Below are 16,080 nucleotides of genomic sequence, written 5' to 3'. Positions count from 1 at the left end.
TTTCGGACTTGCTCAGAGACGCGGCAAATGATGGAAGAGAATGGAGAGAGGGTATATCGAATTTCCGAGACATGATTACAAAAGTCAATTGACTACACACTGTCAAACGGACACAACCGGGTCAGAAACTCGGAAAAAATCTTCTGTCAGTAACTTGAACTCTCACCTCATCCATCGACGTCGTTCAAATCACTTTTCACCCTCTATCGCTGTCTACTGTCGCAATGAGTACCAGACGAAAGAAGAAGGGGAATAAAAGCAACCCACCCGCCACGACTCCCGCTCGCCGAGTGAGCCAACTCGAGCAAATGGATCTGGCATCAAAAGCACCAACAAAACCGAAGAGGTCGGCCCTCGTCGCACAGTCCAGCATCGAAGAAAGCCAACTACCCAGCTCTCCTTCCCCTGCTAGCACTGCCATCCCCCCAAGCATGGGACGTGTCACTCGTTCCTCGACATCAGCGACATCTCCATCGTCGTCAGCAACTGCCCCAAACGCCACGGCAAATAGCAATGCCAGCACGCTCACAACCCAGAAGACTCCCAAACCTTCGGGATCCAAGGTCGAAGGTGCCAGTCCGCAGGATTTGGCCATAGCAAAGCTACGCAAGATGCTGGGACCCTTGAAGAAAGGACCAACAATTTTCGAAGGTGCAACGCCGGATGATTGTGGCGACGAAGCCATGGAGGACACCAATTCGGGCGAGGCTGCGGAAATCCTCAAGGACTTGCTGTCAACTGCAGGTATTGACCTGGACGCCATGGCATCGACATCGGATAACAGGAACAGGGATGTGGCGATGCCAGTTGAGGATGGTTGGTTTGATGACGATTATGAACCAACAATAACTTATCATTTTTTTGGATTAGCTCAAACTGACACAGAGTCGGAAGGGTCAGAGTCAGAAGACGAACCTCCAGTCACGGTGTGCTTCCCCTGACCTCATACGTGAAGAGTCTTGATCTCACTCAATTAACTTCCAGACTCGGAAAGGCAAGGCGTTGAATTTCAGGGAGAAGATCATGTCGAAAGTGACTCGCAATGCGGCTGAGGAGGATGAGAAGAAAAGGAAGGGAGAATTTGAGTACGTGGCTTCCAAACTTGTAGACTCAGACTTACCTTTCTGTGTTCTTTCGAAGGCCTCCCATGGTGGACAAGCGCCTGAAGATCAACAAGATCCATGAGACCACTATCGAAAAGCGCGGTGGTCTTCCGTCAAACTGGCGCAACAATGCAACAAACAAGAAACCGACTAACCTGCAATCTCCCGACAACCAGCCTGCCAAATCCGCTGCGATTATGGCCGTCCCGGGTAGCCTGGTTGACGACATGGACAACGAAGCCTCTGTGGGAGCAGAGGGTCCGCTTAAGGCCAATTCTTCGGTGCGTGGTCATCTGTTAAGGCAAACGTGGGCTAACGGCGGTGTATGTAGATGGTGAAGCTCGAGTTCAACAAACCCGCAAAGGCGGTCGATGCTCCAAACAAAGCCAAAGCCAAATCAACTTCCAAGAAACCGACCAACGAGAGTTTGGGCCTTACCGCCGCCCAACTACATGTCTGGAAGACGGCTCTTTGCTCCACTTGGTACGCTTATTTAGCGTCTCTCAATACGATCTGGGATGTTGGAACGGACGAAGACACACTTGCCAACATCGAGTACCTTTACAACAAATTGATTGCACCACTCACCGGGAAAAACATCGACGACCTCAATACCTCCAGCGTCGTCTACCGTCTGGTACGTCCTATATTTGCTCTAACATTCTCCGTGTCCTGAGCCTTTGTACTACAGCTCGCGCAGCGCGGTTATGAGCACCGCAGCGCAGTTGCCGACTGGGCGCTTGCCAACGGCATTGCACATTTTTTCAATGTCGGCGAAGAGGACAATCCGGAAAAGTACAAAAATGTCGAAGAGCGCATCCTGTACATCGAAGAAGCTATCAACGGCGCAACCTTCTCCTTCATCTACGAGAAACCCGAGGTAGTTGCATCTCATTATTTGCTATCTACACCGGTACTCATCCGGCACATTGCTCTTCAGATTAAAGGGAAGATTTTCCGCACTCCACACGTGCTCGCGACATTCGGGTTTGTGCTGAGCACCCACAAGAATTCCCGCTTCGAGTTTGAGCAGTATCCGGGAGGTCTAACGTTGTCAGTGCTCGCGGTGCGTTTTGCTGCTGGACGATTCCCAGGTCTGAATGACTGACACGTAGCAGGTCCATCGCGCCCATGAACTCTGGGGCGAGAACAACGGAATCCAGCCAGCAAGCGTTCGCGGTCACGGCAGCTTCAGCCACTCAGCGCACGGCAACCGGGCCAACCAATATCTGGCTCTCGTCGCCCAGCTCAACAAACGCCAATGGCGTGACATCATCAAGCGCTCTCGTGAAGCCTATTGTCTGGCTACCGGTCAACCTGTCCCCGCCTCTCTCAAGACTGCTGGCCACGTCGAAAAACCGTCGAAGGAGGACGAGCGGTTCATGGCATTGGAGGTGCGAGAGTCTTCCGACATCGAGCCCGAGGAAGTCGATGGCTAGTAGTGCTTGTTTCGCAAATCTCGTATCTTAATACTTGCTAGTTCCCCTTATTGGTCGTACTGTACTCAACCTTTGTAGTTGCTATCGTAACCTCGTGTTATTTCTTAACTGTACGACGGTAAATAAAATCATTTGCATTGTTATACGTGCATTTAAGCGGGATAGCATCGCGTCTTGGGAAGTCTTGGGGATGACTTGGATGAGACTTGGATCGTCTTGAGTGTGTCTTGCCAAAGACTTGCTCAAGACGAAGCCAGCTTGCCCAAGAAAGGGACCTCCTGGCTCAAGTCGCGCGGACTTGCCGTCTGATGGGTCTTAAACGCCTTGGGCAAGACCCATCAGACGCGTGCGGGTTTGCTGATGTATGCCTGCCGCCCGCGTCCTACTATCTATCCATGGGTGCGCTCCGCATCGAGAGCCCGCAATGCATCTTAGCTGAGGAGTCTCTACGAGCCTCTTACATCGGGCTGCTCCTGTAACGTTGTTCAGTGGTGCCCCAGGTCTACGTTTGAGCTCCTTTGGTGTTAGTGGGCAATCCCAGTCCAATCTGTTGGTCGATTCCAACAATGGTCCTTCTCCCGCACTGTCAGCGACGGTCGTAGGTCTCACCCTGTCTGTCTGTTTTGACCAGGAAACACTTACATACCAGGAGTACATATTCTCTTCGAAGACTCGTCTTTCAGCCTCGCTCATTTCATCAGGTGTGAAGCAAAATTTCCATTCTCATCTCCCGCAATCGGGCTTCCTCCAGGTTCCCATTTTGGCCTCCAAGAAGACTCGGCCTCTTTTCAACCGCCCATGTCGATTTGCTTCCGTTAGAATTTCTTCCCCATAGAACTATGACGCCGACTTCGCAACTTCCCAGTGCGATCTGAGTGTTGTGATATACTTACATATACCCCTTTTCTCTGCATTTGACAGGTCCAACTTCTATGTCACAAAAATTCAAACTCAACTGAGCCACGGCGCACCCTAAGGCCCAGTCAAGTTCCAACTCAGCTGCTCGTTGCACGGTCGACTCATCATCGCAAGTTTCCAAAACAGGACTCCGACGTTCTCCATTTCGACTCTCTCCATCGGGTGCTCCGCTTGTCCTCACTCTTGAGAAACCAAAGCGGCTCCCAACCGTCATCTGGGAATGAATTCGCTGCGACTTTCAACTCCGTGATGCGCTAGGCGCGTTGATGAATTCACTTCTTCGTCGTGTGGCACCGTCATCCTCTCACATGCAGTCTTGGAAGCTGACTATCTTTCGGTCTAGACCGTCTACTACTGAAACTTGAACGTACGACTTGAATTAAGTGGCTATGGGATTTTGTTCTGATTTCGGTGCAAGTTTCTCCGCCGAGCCTTCTGGAGGCGCGTGCATTGCGAAAAGGGAATGCTTCATGTGGGCTTCTCATGTCCCCGTCACCTGATCCAATCGTCATCTACGTTCAGAGATGTGGATTCAGACCTGTCCAAGACCAGAAATCCCATGGCGAGCACGCCACTCCACTGCTATTTTTAGGCCCCGTGGGCGTTTAATCCTGGTTCGGCGCTTATTTCGGAATTGATTAATCGTGGCTAAGTGGATATTGCGATGTTTAGACGGTGTTTCCTACATTCACTCTCTTCCTAAGGCTTACATTCCCTACCCACGCCACCGCCGGTGTTGCCCCTCACGGCCTAGCATGATGCATGAACCTTGACCGGTGACCGACGATTCAGCTTCGGTCCTGAAAATCTGTTTACCCCAAGTCGGAGTAAGTAGCCAGAAAGGCAACTGTGAAACAGTGCAGCGGCGACGTCAGGCTTTATCGCAAGCGACGCATAGTCCCCCAATTCAAGTCATCCCCCAATTTCGAACTCAGTCGACGCAAGAAGTGGCGTCCCCCGAAACCCAACGCAGCGCCGAGCAGTTTTTCAAATTCAACCGTACATATTGCTTCCAAGAATTCCCCATCTGGAACTCCGCCGTGGTGTCCTGTGGTGTTGTTAAGGCAGGAGTTATAAATTTAAGGCGGCTAGAGGTGTCTCTGAGTTGTGTTTCATGGATCATCGGGAGCTTGAGAAGGTGATGAAACGTGGTTTGCCACAACTTGGTTGCTTCTTTTCGCGTTTCTGATATCATTCTCTACGAAATGAGAGGGCAAGGGATGGTCGGAGTGAGCGTCTGGACGTGCTCGGTATTACTTGGCGGGGATACTTGAACGGTGACTACTCGAATATCCCGTTCACATCCAAACAGAAAGATCAGGTTTCGAGTCAGAACTTGAATACCGATGTCTGCGTTCGGGTGATTGCGACTCGCGAATTCACCGCCAATGAACACTAGTCCCCATTCAACCCGCCTAGCATAAAATCACAATGCTTGTTTTCGTCGGCAGCTTTTGGTTTCTGGCGTGTTTGAGAGAAAAAGAAGCATTGAGGGCAGCACGGCGAGCTATTTATATGTGCGGGGTTATGCTGTGAAGTGACACCGGCACTATCGTACTCCGCCTGCACCTCCGAAAGCCCAGCACACAACTCCCAGTCAGCTATTTAACCCATCTATCATCTATCATCTATCATCTATCATCTGTCTAATACCACACCCCGACGCCATACCCACACCCACAGAACACGCATATTCATCTCCGACCTCCATTTCCGACATACACCCACCCACCCAACCCGCCCACGAGAACCAAGGTTTCAACGTTAACTCCCACCCACATCCTACCTCGTCGGGAGTTGGCGGAAGTTGGCACTAGTCATACAAGTCTGAAGAGTTTGTCTGGAGCTGAGACGGAACGGAGTAAAACACCCCCGGTTGCCTTGACATAATTAGACTTCTCGAAACAGCTGCTGTGGATAGTCGGGAGATATATAACCTGGAGAGTTATATCCCATTAGAAGACGCTGATACGACACCAACAATTGGAGATGAAGACTATACTCGCGTTTCCAGCGCCCGAGCTTCTGCTTTCCGCCTCCTCGTCTTCACCGCACCACAGCTCCAGCTCGATACCACCCACCGCGACGATGAGGATGCCGGTCCCAACGACCCGTCTAACCACCTTCCACATCCACCGCCCATCCACCGTCCAACTCCTCCACGAAGCCGAGTTCATCCTCGACGACGCACTTCGACACCTCCACGCGTTCAGGGTGATCTCCGAAGGGAAAGCGGTAGAGAGCGAGAATGTGCGGGTGTTTGCTGGGCAGAGTGAAGAGTCCGTATTCTGCTTCCCCTTGTCGTGTCTTCAAATGGAATGTTGATGTGATCTTCGTGAAGGTTGCTCAACCGTCTCGTACACCTCAAGTCTCTCCCGAAAATACGCTCCGAGAGCGTCAAGACACTCATCAGAGCGATCCTGCGATGGAGAAGGGCCGTGCAAGTTGAAGAGGTGAGCGTTGCACCACCGCCCATGCTTACGACCTAGCTAACGTTGGGCATTAGACATCGTTCTGGCGTAAATGGCGAGGCATACCTTATCCCGAACACCACCACCACCACGCTCCTCCACCATCAACCCTCCACGGCTACTACGATCCCAGCGAGAATCGGATGTCGAATCGAACACGGACGCCGCTAGGACCCGCCTCGTCGTCCTTGACCAACTCCCCATCTATCTCGCCCTGTTCGTCGGCGTCGTCGATGGCGTCGATAGCGTATACCCCTCCCACCTCATCCCGTTCGCCTACATCGTCCTCGTCCTCGTGCTCCACTCTGTCGATATCGTCCACGACTCGATCCCCCGCTCGGCTTGGGAAGTCCTCATCTCCTTCCTCCTCCCCCTCCTCCTCTGAGTCTGCGTCTTCAAGACCTCCAACCAAGTCTCCTCCTCCTCCTTCTTCCTCCCCGTCTGCAAAGGGCTCGAGTCCACCGCCTGGATTCGCAGTATCCCACCTAGGCTTAGCGGTTTCGCATATAACATGGGGTCCAGACCCGATGAATGAGGTGCGAGCATTGGTCGATGCACTCCCGTTCGTGCCTCCGCCTGAACAAGTGGCGAAGGATCTGGGGACGGTAGTGGCAGTGGTGAACCCCCCTCCTCCACCACCACCACCACCACCAATAAACCCAATCGCGCAACCCTTTTCCCAGATAAACCCAATACCCGTCCAACCCATATCACCCGTAAAACTGAGCACCCTCGTACGCGCTGTACACCTCCCTCCCGGTTCACCCACCACAGCGATCCTGCTGTTCCACAAAGTCGAGGATGCGGTTATGCTCGATAACGTGTGGAACCTCCGTGCGCCGGTTGGGTACGAGGGTGTGAGGGTTTGTGTGGTTGAAGTCGGGGAGGACGTAGGGTAAGGGGGTAGGATCCAGCGTGGGAGGGGGACTGGTTGCGGCAATCGTTGGAGGATTCAGAATTCCAGGTCACGTTAAGGCGTTGAGGCTTGATGATGCGGGTGGAGGAGGATCGAGCACGGCTGGTAACGAGTAATGTCAAGAGAAGTAAAAGAGATTTCTGCCGTCCATCATATTCACCAACCACGACTCGGAGTGCACGGCTCTACCATCTATCTGAAAGTGAACTGTTCAAAAACTGATGAAAGAAGGGATGGATTCATTACGCATACTTACCTACTATTCTCCGACGACCATCCGAGGGGTGTTTGGATTCAAAGTGGATCATGAACGCATGAACATCCGAATCAACATGGTGGCCTGCCGTTGTAACTGACGGACTGACTCGCAACCGTCTCTCCCCACGCTTCTCCGCGTCCTGCGCGTCTTCCAACTCTTCAACTTCATCCCATCCGTCCCCATCGTGTAGTCGTCCATGGGCATGTTTACACCACACTAAATGAACCTCGAGGGTCGCCATCTAGTCAGTGCTTTTCCAAGAGACGGAAGGTGTAACAACGCGGATGCATACGTACGTACTGGGGATGCGATGTTGCATATGGCCTAACCGTCGACGAGGGTTGAAATTTGAAATTTGAAACGCTGACCTGTAAAAAAGGAAACCCAAATCAACTTCCTGGCGAAGAAACAGATCTATCATCATAGAAAGATACCGTCAACACAAGAGATAACAAGCCTAGAAACTAAGCGCAATAGAGCAGAAAGAGAAAAGATAATGATATTCAATCGGACTAAGGACACGGGGGACGAAACTGGAGGACGAACACGAAACGAGACACGAGGTCAAGCGTAAAGAAATGAAAGAAAAAGAAAAGAAAAAAACCGATTCATAAGTAGCGTATAAACAAGAGAAGTGAAGTGAGAGGAGGAAGAAGAAGAAAGTGATCGATCGTATTGTACAACAACAAGAAGAAAGAGGAACTTGAAGCCGAAAGGATGTGTACGAAACGAAACAAGGTGAGAGAGAAAAATCAGAGGACTGGTAGGTAGGAAAGCGTCACGAATGCGTTTAGGGAGCCAGTACCACGAACACGAAACATGAGCGGGTGAAACGGGACAACGAGGAGACGGGATCGAGTAGCAGAAGACAAAAACCGATCTGAACACCAATCCTATATGTAGTTCACACACGTCAGCCTAAGGATCCAAATAGCGCTCGATAAACCATCAAACCAACAGAGACCACATATCGCCTGGTACGTCGAAGGCGTGCCACCACTTCCTCCTCTTCCCAAGCTCCTCAACTCGTCCGTCTCCCGCCTGTGTCTCCGTGCTCGTCGCTGCCCCATCACTACGCGCCGACATCGTCTCTGATTCTGTTCCCGCCACACTCGCGCTTGTATTCGTCGTCTCGCTCTCCCCCATCGTGCTCGCCACCACTTCCACCCCCCTCGTCCTTTCCGCCGTCCTCTCAGTCTCGGCCCCCATCACCGCACTCCTCGTCCTCGTCCCCGCTCCGCGTCCTTCATCCCGATCGAACCGCCGCGGTGGGGTGGGATTAAACCCACTGAGAACGATCCCATGCTGGATCTTGTAAGAATGCGCAGAGGACTTTGCTTCCTGTCTGTAAGGGAGATAGATGTTAGTGATGTCTGTGGTTTTAGGAAGAAAAAGGAAATGAGAAGGGGAAGCGGAAGATGGAAAGCGACGGACCATCCATCCGCCCAAGCTCCGCGGACGTACGTCGCAGTCCAACCAATTGCAACAACCCAACAAATCTCAAACAATTCTAAGAATACCAAAACACACACCTGAAGCAACGGATGGCCCGCAACTATACTCAAAAACCTCTCGAGGCCCTCCCTTCGTGCTTCAATGACCTCATCGGAGAAGCGGTTGGTGAAGACTTTGCCGGGGAGGGTGGGGATGTTGACGCGTGTGGATTCGTGCTCGAGGATGTCGCGGAAGGCTTCAAAGTCGGAGTAACGCCGGCGCACGACGGAGTGACGGAGTTTGAAGGCGGGGATGTTGGTCTGGCGTGGGGAGGGACGGAGGAGGTAGGTGGTAAGAATGTTGCGTGGATGATACGGAGAGGCGGATGGGATAGGGAGAAAAGGTACGAAGAGAAAGAGGTGAGAAAGGGGTTACATCCCGTCAAAGGAGTAAAAGCGTACCTTGCACACGATCTCATAGTCCGTATACATCTTTCGTCCAAATCCTACACAATCGCACGTCAGAGAAATGGACTCCTCCAGGAAAGGACAGATACGAACCGTGCGTCTGGGGGTTTCGGACCTCGATTTCGAGGAAGCTTTCTGGGACGCTGTACATTTCTTCAATCTATGCATAAGCGTTGGGTTAGCATACCGTTCACACAATTGAACAAGGTTGAGAAGGAGGCGCCGTGGACAGGGTAGGGTTGCGAAGAGAAAGGGAGGACATACTCACAGTCTGCTCCCGGGCAGAGGCAAGACTCGTCTCAAAGACAGCGCTGCGGGCGAATGGGTTGGCAGTCGTCATCCTTCTCTCTTCTTCTCGTCGGTGTCTGTCTGAATCCGCTAAACAAGCCCAAGCAGCTGTGGATCTCAGACCGCTAGAGATCTCTGTCGTTGTTGTCGAGTGCTAGTTGTCGTCGTTATAAGCGTCGAGCAGAGATTTAACGGTTAATCGCTGCTGCTGTCGTCGTTATGATGAGTCTGTGGGATGTGGTGCTGTGCAGTTCCTCAGCTTACATCGGCGGGAGCGAGCAGGTCGCCTGACTCTTGGGGCTGTGCATTGTTCGTGTTTGTTCTAGAAGCTAATGGCATCTCGAGGGCGAGGGTCCAGGCTCACACTGTCCGTGTTCTGCGATTTACCTGAGCCTCCATCTCGAATGTCAGCAGCCCCTTTGGAATTTGAACCACCCTGGAAGGTGCATATGTTCTCTATCTCCCGAACTATAACTCGACCGCTGGAGAGTACAAAAGGACAAACAACGCGACGACTTCGCCAGAACACACACCTTCGGTTCCACGAAACTTGGACGCTCTTTTACTGCCACTTTCACCTTCGACTTTACCTCGCCACCATGATGTTGGAACCGCTCACGACATACTGAAACTCTAACAGAACCTGCTTGGTTCTTCTGCGGATACTACTCCCGTTTCTTGCTCTCGTGAACACGCCCTTGCTTTTTTTACACCCTCTTGACTCCAACTATGTATCTTCGACAGACGCAGAATTACTATATTCAACGGAGGCACAGAATTAAAAGTGAGTCCTACTCTACACGAAGTATCTATCGAAAACTCAACGAAAAAAACCAAAATATTACAGAATACTATGAGTATAATCTGATATTGTGAATCGCCATGGTACACGACGATTAAGAAGACCTCAACGGGCCTCGAAAGATCAAAAACCGAGCACGAAAAATCAGAAAGGGGTATCCAAGTACGTGAAAACGCCGTGTCACCACTACTAAAGGTCTAATGGCACCAACTCAACTCCCAAATCCCCTAAGCGTTTTTACTTCTCACTCGGCAGCAGGACTGGGCGGATACATCAACTCGTCGTCCACGGGATCCAGCTCAAGCTCCATACTCGATCCATCCTCAGGCTGAAGTGGACTCCCCTGCGTCACGGCGTCCAGCGCTTCCGGAGTGGGCACGACTGGAGCTGATGATACAGCCTGAGCCATCTCAGCTTCCAGCGCAGCCCTCGTCGCAGCCCTCGTCATCCTCGTTTCCCTCGACCTCGACTTTGACCTTGACGGACCAGCTTCAGCTTCGGCGGGAACGGGAGTGGAGGTGGATGCAGCAGCGGAAGCGGAAGGGGAAGCGGCAGTTGAAAGGGAGGGGGGAGCAGCAGAAGGTGAAGTGGGAGAGAAAGATTGGTCACCATCCCCCTCCCGAATCATCCGTCGAGCGCGTGAGGCAGCACGAGCCCGGGCTTCGGCCATAGCCGCCAGATCGCGTCTTGTCAGTTGGCGGGGTTCCGTCTCTTCTTGTTCGTCCTGCGCCATCTCTTCATCCTCGTCCCCATCCCCTTTGTCGTCCTCTTCCCCTCCCTCCTCTTCCTCTTCCTCTTCCCCTTTCTCCCCTTCCCCTTCCGCGTCCTCCTCCCCGTCGTCCGAGTCGATCACGCACCCCCACACGACCTCTCCTTCCCCTTCCGGGTCCTCCTCCGTCCACCTCCACCTCTCCCTCCTCTCCCTCTCCTCCCTCTCCTCCCTCACCTCCCTCTCCCTCCTCTCCCACTCCTCCCACTCCTCCCTCTCCTCCCTCTCCTCCACGACCCACGCCTCCCTCTCCCTCCTCTCCCACTCCTCCCACTCCTCCCTCTCCTCCCTCTCCTCCACGACCCACGCCTCCCTCTCCTCCCTCTCCCTCCGCTCCACCTCGACCCGCTCGCAGTACACCCGGGCGACGCGCTGCAGCCAGCCCTGGACCGGCTCGTCGGGTTCCCGCGGGTTGCCGTAGGGTGTCCAGGTTGGGAGGGGCGGGGGTACGAACGCGTAATGTCTCGTGGTGGTGGTGGACTCTGCGGTGGCCGCTCTGTCTCTGGCCATGCTTGCGGTTCCGGATGGCGCACGCGTTGATGTCGATGTCGATGTTGAGGCTAGGGCTGGGGCTGGGCCCTCGGAAGCAGCTCTCTCCCCCACCCGACGGCGCAAGCGCTCCTTGAGTTCCCTCCGTTTTTGGAGGAAGGCTTCCCACCGCGCTTGTTCGGCTTGCACGCGTTCGTGGTGCTCGCGTTTTGCGCGTGAGGAGGGTAGTAGTTCCTCTGGCTCGTCGTCGTCGTCGTCGGGTTCGATGTGGCTTTGGTCGTCGTCTCCGTCCTCCATCTCGTCGTCCCCGCCCATTTCGTCGTCTCCGTCCGCCTCGTCGTCTCCATCCACCACGCCATCGTCTTCCTCCATTTCGTCATCTTCTCGCCCCTCTCCCGCCCACGCAACGCTCTCTCGATCATGGTCTTCTCCCTCGTCCCCTTCGTGCACCTCGTACTCTTCCCTCCCACCCTCACCCTCGTTCTCGTTCTCAAGCTCACGTTCATGTTCGTGTTCATGTTCATGATTATCGTCCTTTGGTTCCCTCTGTTCGTCCCTCTCGTGCTCGTGCTCGTGCTCATCCTTCTCGTTCTCCTCCTCTACCTGCATCCGCATCCTTATCCTTATTCTTATCTCCGACCCGCCCACCACCACCACCACCACCACCACCACCACCACCACCACTACCCGCTCGCCGATTCTCCGCCCTCCACCTCTCCCTCTTCTCCCTCCTAATCCTCTCCCTCTCCTCCCACTCCTCCATCCTCTGCTCCATCCTGTCGTCCCATTCTGCCGAAGAACCACCACCTACTAGTAGAGAACCACCACCTACTAGTAGAGAACCACCACCTACTAGTAGAGAACCACCACCTAGAGAACCACCACCTAGAGAACCACCATAACTTCGACCACCCCGACCGCTTGGAGAACCCCCATAACTTCGACCACCACGACCGCTTGGAGAACCACCACCGCCTGGAGAAAAGACAGGCAGACGCTGGGTCTCACCCTGGCCCTGGCGCGACGGTGTGATGGGGAAGAAGGGCGGGCTGGTGGGTGAGCGGAGCGAAGGAGGTGTGCGTGGGTGGTCCGATCCGAGTTGGGAGAGTGGGGTGCTTGGGTCGTCTCCTCGTGATCCGAGTCGAGAGGGAGGTGTGCTTGGGTGGTTCCCGAGTTGAGAGGGAGGTGCGCTTGGGTGGTCTCCGAGTTGAGAGGGAGGTGTGGCTGGTGTGGGTGTTGCTGGAAGATGGTGAAAGGGTGGTGTGAGCGTTGTTCCTGGAAGACGGTGATAGGGCGGTGTGGTGAGTGCCGGTGGTTGACTTTGTCGGATGGGTGAGATGGGGTGGGTAGGTGAGATGGGAAGTTGGGCAAGAGAGATGGATTGTTCCGGTGAGCTGCTGTGTGAAGGGGATTGTTCGGCTTCGTTTGGAGGACCTTCACCTCCACCACCACCATCACCACCACCACCACTACCACCACCATCTGAAGTACCTCCACCACCACCTGAAACACCGGCACCGCCTGGAGCACCAACAGGACCAGCAGGAGACGCGATCCGCGGCAGCATCGCGCGCCGTCTTCGTCGTTCCAGACCTGGCGCGCGGGGGAGGCGTGGTGGAGTTGTTGGTGAGGCGAGGGGGTTGGGCGGTTGGACTGCGTTGGGTGGTGCGACTGGAGGTGATGGGTTAACAGAAGGTGCTGGATTAACTGGAGGTGCGGGATCAACGGGAGGTGGGACATAGGCAGGGGATTCTGGATGAAATGGAAGCGCGCCATCACCAGCGTCGCCAGCTGTGAACGCCGGAGGGCGAGGAGGAGGAGAGGGAGGCGACGCTACCGGGACCTGGCGTGGTTGTGATTGTACGGGCGGATCTGGGAGACCAAGCGTCAGTTTGTCTCTTGGTATAAGAAGTGAAGGGGGTTCTGGGGAACCTACCTGAAGACGAGGCTTCTGCGCTCAGCCTCTTTGATGTAGGCGACACGCCGCTGGACCTAGTCAACCTTGATCTCAACATCGACATCGATCCAGATCCAGAGGGAGATGACGACGTCTCCCCGCTGGACCTAGTCAACCCCGGCCTCGACCTCGATCCGGGAGACAACACCTCCGTCTCCCGATGGAGTCGAGCTTGTCGGGCTTGGCGTTGGACTTGGCGTTCATCGGGCGACGAAGAAATGGGTAAAAACAAAGGTTCGGATTCGCCTGACGACCTCGACGAGGGTGTGCGATTGTTGGAGGGGGACTCGGCGCCCGAGCCGCCGCGTTGTGCGGGGCTAGCCTGGGAGAGCACATCGACGCGGTCCACGACACCCTCTTCATCCGCATAGCTCAACCCGCTGGCCTCACTCCCACTCGGCGAGAGGGGGCTCGAGTTGGGCAGTCCGTCGTTCCACGTATAGCCCCACCCGTCATCCTCCTGCCCCTGCTCCTCGTCTGCGCCATCTGCCTCAGCGTTCAAGTCGGCCTGCTGGCTAAGAAGGAGGGGAGGACGAAAACCGGGAGGGTAGCGGTAAGGCTCGGGCGGGGGCGAGATGTACTGCGCCTCCTCTTGGAGCTGCTGGTGCCAGTGGAAAATGTGCTCGGCGCGGGTTGCTGAGGAGGGCAGGGAGCTGAATTGCGAGCTGTGGTAGCTGAATTGGAAGGAGGGTGTGAGTGGGGCGTTGGGCGGCGTTTGGGGCTGGTTGGTGGGGATGCCCGGGTCAGGAAGCTGCGGTTGGTCAGGTTGGATCGGTGTGTGCTCGTGGGATGGTGGAGTCGGTGGTTGGTGGCCCGGGTGTGGTTGGGTATGTGGTTGGTGTTGTTGCTGGTGGTGGTGGTGATGTGGTTCGCTGGTAGGCGGAGATAGGTAAAGCTGTTGGGCTTGGTTCGCGGATGATCCCTGTGCGATCGACGTGGAGGCGTTTGGTAGAGCCCAGGAAGGCCAGTTGGGCGACATGTGCGAGATGAGCGACTCGGGTGAGTCTGCCGCCACGGGGGAGGAGGAGGGGTCCTGTGTTTCTTCATTATGGCGCGCTGGTGACGGTCCTTCCTCGGGTGGAGAGCCTTCATCGGGCGACGACCCAGTGGTTTGTCCTACTGGGCTAGCACTGCTTGTCAGCCGGGGGGTCTTGGAAAGCTTGGCGAGGAGCTGGCTGGGGAAGGTGCGTTGGACCATGGGCGTTTGGTAGGGCAGCTCGTCGTGGTCTTGGTGGTTTTGGTCCTGAGAGGAGGAGGACGTGCGGTGGGGGGTGTGATGCGAATTTGATGGACCTGCGCGAGGAGGGGAATGATGATGCTGGTACCCGGATGGTCCTCCTCGAGGAGGAGTATGTTGGTACCCTGACAGTACAGCGCGAGGAGGGGTATGTTGAGTCCCAGACGGTCCAGCGCGATGAGGGGTATGTTGAGTCCCAGACGGCCCAGCACGAGAACTCGATGCCATCGCCATCACCTGAGCGCGAGCACTGATCACATTGTATCTGGGTCGTCTCCCTCCCGTGCTGATCCTCGCCGTCTTAGGCTTCGCTTTTCCCTTGCCTTTGTCCTTGGCTGTCGGCGGCTGGGGTGATTGGGCGGGTGCAGCTGGCGGAAGAGGAGGGTAGGGTAGCAGAGGCGCGGTGGCTCGTTCCGTAGGCGATCGAGGAGCCGCTGGTGGCTCGACGCGTGGTTGGACCATGGCAGGGGTGATGGGCTCTTCTTTGGCCTTTTCCTCTTCCTCTTCGTCCCTTTTCGCACGTTTACGCGGGCGAGTCGCGCGAGTCTGTGTCTCAGAGGTTTGAGCTTGGGATCGCGTACGTCTACGAGGTGCGGGGGGAGGTGCAGGTTCTTCTTCGACGGATTCCGAGGGTTCGAGGTCGGGTGTGGGCTCGGGGTTCGTGGCTTTGCGTTTTCCCTTTCGAGAAGAGGATGCGGCGGTGGTGGCCGCGGGTGTCTTGGAAGACGACGCAGCAGCGTTGGTGGTAGAGGCGGCAGTGGTACTAGCGGCTGCCTTTTTCGCTGACGTCCTCTTCTGGGTTTTATCCCCTACCTGATGAGCGGAAGAACGCGGTTAGCAGTCGGTTTCCCGGGGTGACGGACGAAGCAAGAAATCGCATCGAAGAGGAGCGAGAATGACGGTGATGGATGGACATTAGAGATGGAGATCGCGATGAAGGAATGAATGAGCACAAAAAGTGGAAAAGACGTGCCTCTTTGGCTTTTGCTGCTTCCTTCGCTTTCGTCTCTCTGTCTTTGGCCTTACTGGCGACCTGCGCCTTGGCCTTCGTTTCCTTCGCTTTCGTCGCTGTCTTCTTCGTCTTTGCGCTTTCCTTCACTGCAGGCTCTTTTGCTTTCTCCTGCTCCTCCTCCTCCGTCGCTTTTGCCTTTCCTTTTCCTGTACTCTTCGCCTTTCCTTTCCCGTTCCCCTTTCCAGCGCCCTGCGCTTCGACTTCTCCACCGTCTTCGTTTACATCTTCGTCGTCGACCTTGGCTTTCCCCTTGGGCTTAGGCTTAGCCTTTGCTCTGGCCTTCCTCGCTGGACCGGCAGCGGGAGGTGGAGGCGAGGGAGTCTTGGGCTTGCGGGTGCTCTTGGTTTGGGATCGCGTGATTGCCATGGTAAGTCGATTCGTGAAGTATCGGTATGTCTATGAGTTCGCGTGTTGGGTGAGTGATGATATTCTCAGAAGTCTCTTCCTCGTCGAATGTATGTGTATGCGTATGCAAGAAGAGAAAGAAAAAATATTTTTCTTCGTATTCATTTCCGTTTT

General features: G+C 54.8%; 5 protein-coding genes across 5 annotated transcripts; 2 read left to right on the top strand and 3 right to left on the bottom strand.

The window, feature by feature from the left end:
* Nucleotides 1-224: 224 nt before the first annotated feature.
* Nucleotides 225-2,542, top strand: CC1G_13225 (hypothetical protein; the record flags this gene model as incomplete). Its single annotated transcript, XM_001830930.2, has 8 exons — nt 225-816; nt 871-926; nt 985-1,085; nt 1,141-1,384; nt 1,435-1,740; nt 1,795-1,983; nt 2,044-2,169; nt 2,222-2,542. The coding sequence occupies 8 exons, from the start codon at nt 225-227 to the stop codon at nt 2,540-2,542; spliced, it is 1,935 nt and encodes a 644-aa protein (XP_001830982.2).
* A 3,006-nt stretch (nt 2,543-5,548) lies between these two features.
* CC1G_13224 (hypothetical protein) lies at nt 5,549-5,949 on the top strand (the record flags this gene model as incomplete). The annotated part of the gene is made up of 2 exons (XM_001830929.2): nt 5,549-5,739; nt 5,802-5,949. The coding sequence occupies 2 exons, from the start codon at nt 5,549-5,551 to the stop codon at nt 5,947-5,949; spliced, it is 339 nt and encodes a 112-aa protein (XP_001830981.2).
* A 103-nt stretch (nt 5,950-6,052) lies between these two features.
* CC1G_14296 (hypothetical protein) lies at nt 6,053-7,347 on the bottom strand (the record flags this gene model as incomplete). Its single annotated transcript, XM_002911720.1, has 2 exons — nt 6,053-6,858; nt 7,104-7,347. The coding sequence occupies 2 exons, from the start codon at nt 7,345-7,347 to the stop codon at nt 6,053-6,055; spliced, it is 1,050 nt and encodes a 349-aa protein (XP_002911766.1).
* Nucleotides 7,348-8,219: 872 nt separating this feature from the next.
* Nucleotides 8,220-9,473, bottom strand: CC1G_14295 (sorting nexin-3). The gene is made up of 5 exons (XM_002911719.1): nt 9,276-9,473; nt 9,101-9,167; nt 9,002-9,045; nt 8,639-8,860; nt 8,220-8,451 (listed from the first exon to the last, which is right to left on the bottom strand). Exons 2-5 carry the CDS (start codon nt 9,156-9,158, stop codon nt 8,386-8,388), a joined length of 390 nt encoding a protein of 129 aa, XP_002911765.1. The 5' UTR covers nt 9,159-9,167; nt 9,276-9,473; the 3' UTR covers nt 8,220-8,385.
* An 868-nt stretch (nt 9,474-10,341) lies between these two features.
* On the bottom strand, nt 10,342-15,927 carry CC1G_14294 (hypothetical protein; the record flags this gene model as incomplete). The annotated part of the gene is made up of 4 exons (XM_002911718.1): nt 10,342-11,954; nt 12,004-13,227; nt 13,292-15,358; nt 15,576-15,927. The coding sequence occupies 4 exons, from the start codon at nt 15,925-15,927 to the stop codon at nt 10,342-10,344; spliced, it is 5,256 nt and encodes a 1,751-aa protein (XP_002911764.1).
* Nucleotides 15,928-16,080: the final 153 nt, after the last annotated feature.

Source organism: Coprinopsis cinerea (genome assembly GCF_000182895.1).
Source record: "Coprinopsis cinerea okayama7#130 chromosome 3 map unlocalized cont3.3, whole genome shotgun sequence".
Classification (NCBI taxonomy): Eukaryota; Fungi; Basidiomycota; class Agaricomycetes; order Agaricales; family Psathyrellaceae; genus Coprinopsis; species Coprinopsis cinerea.
Note: the sequence above shows the minus strand (reverse complement) of the source record. Positions and strands in the feature narration are given on the sequence as shown.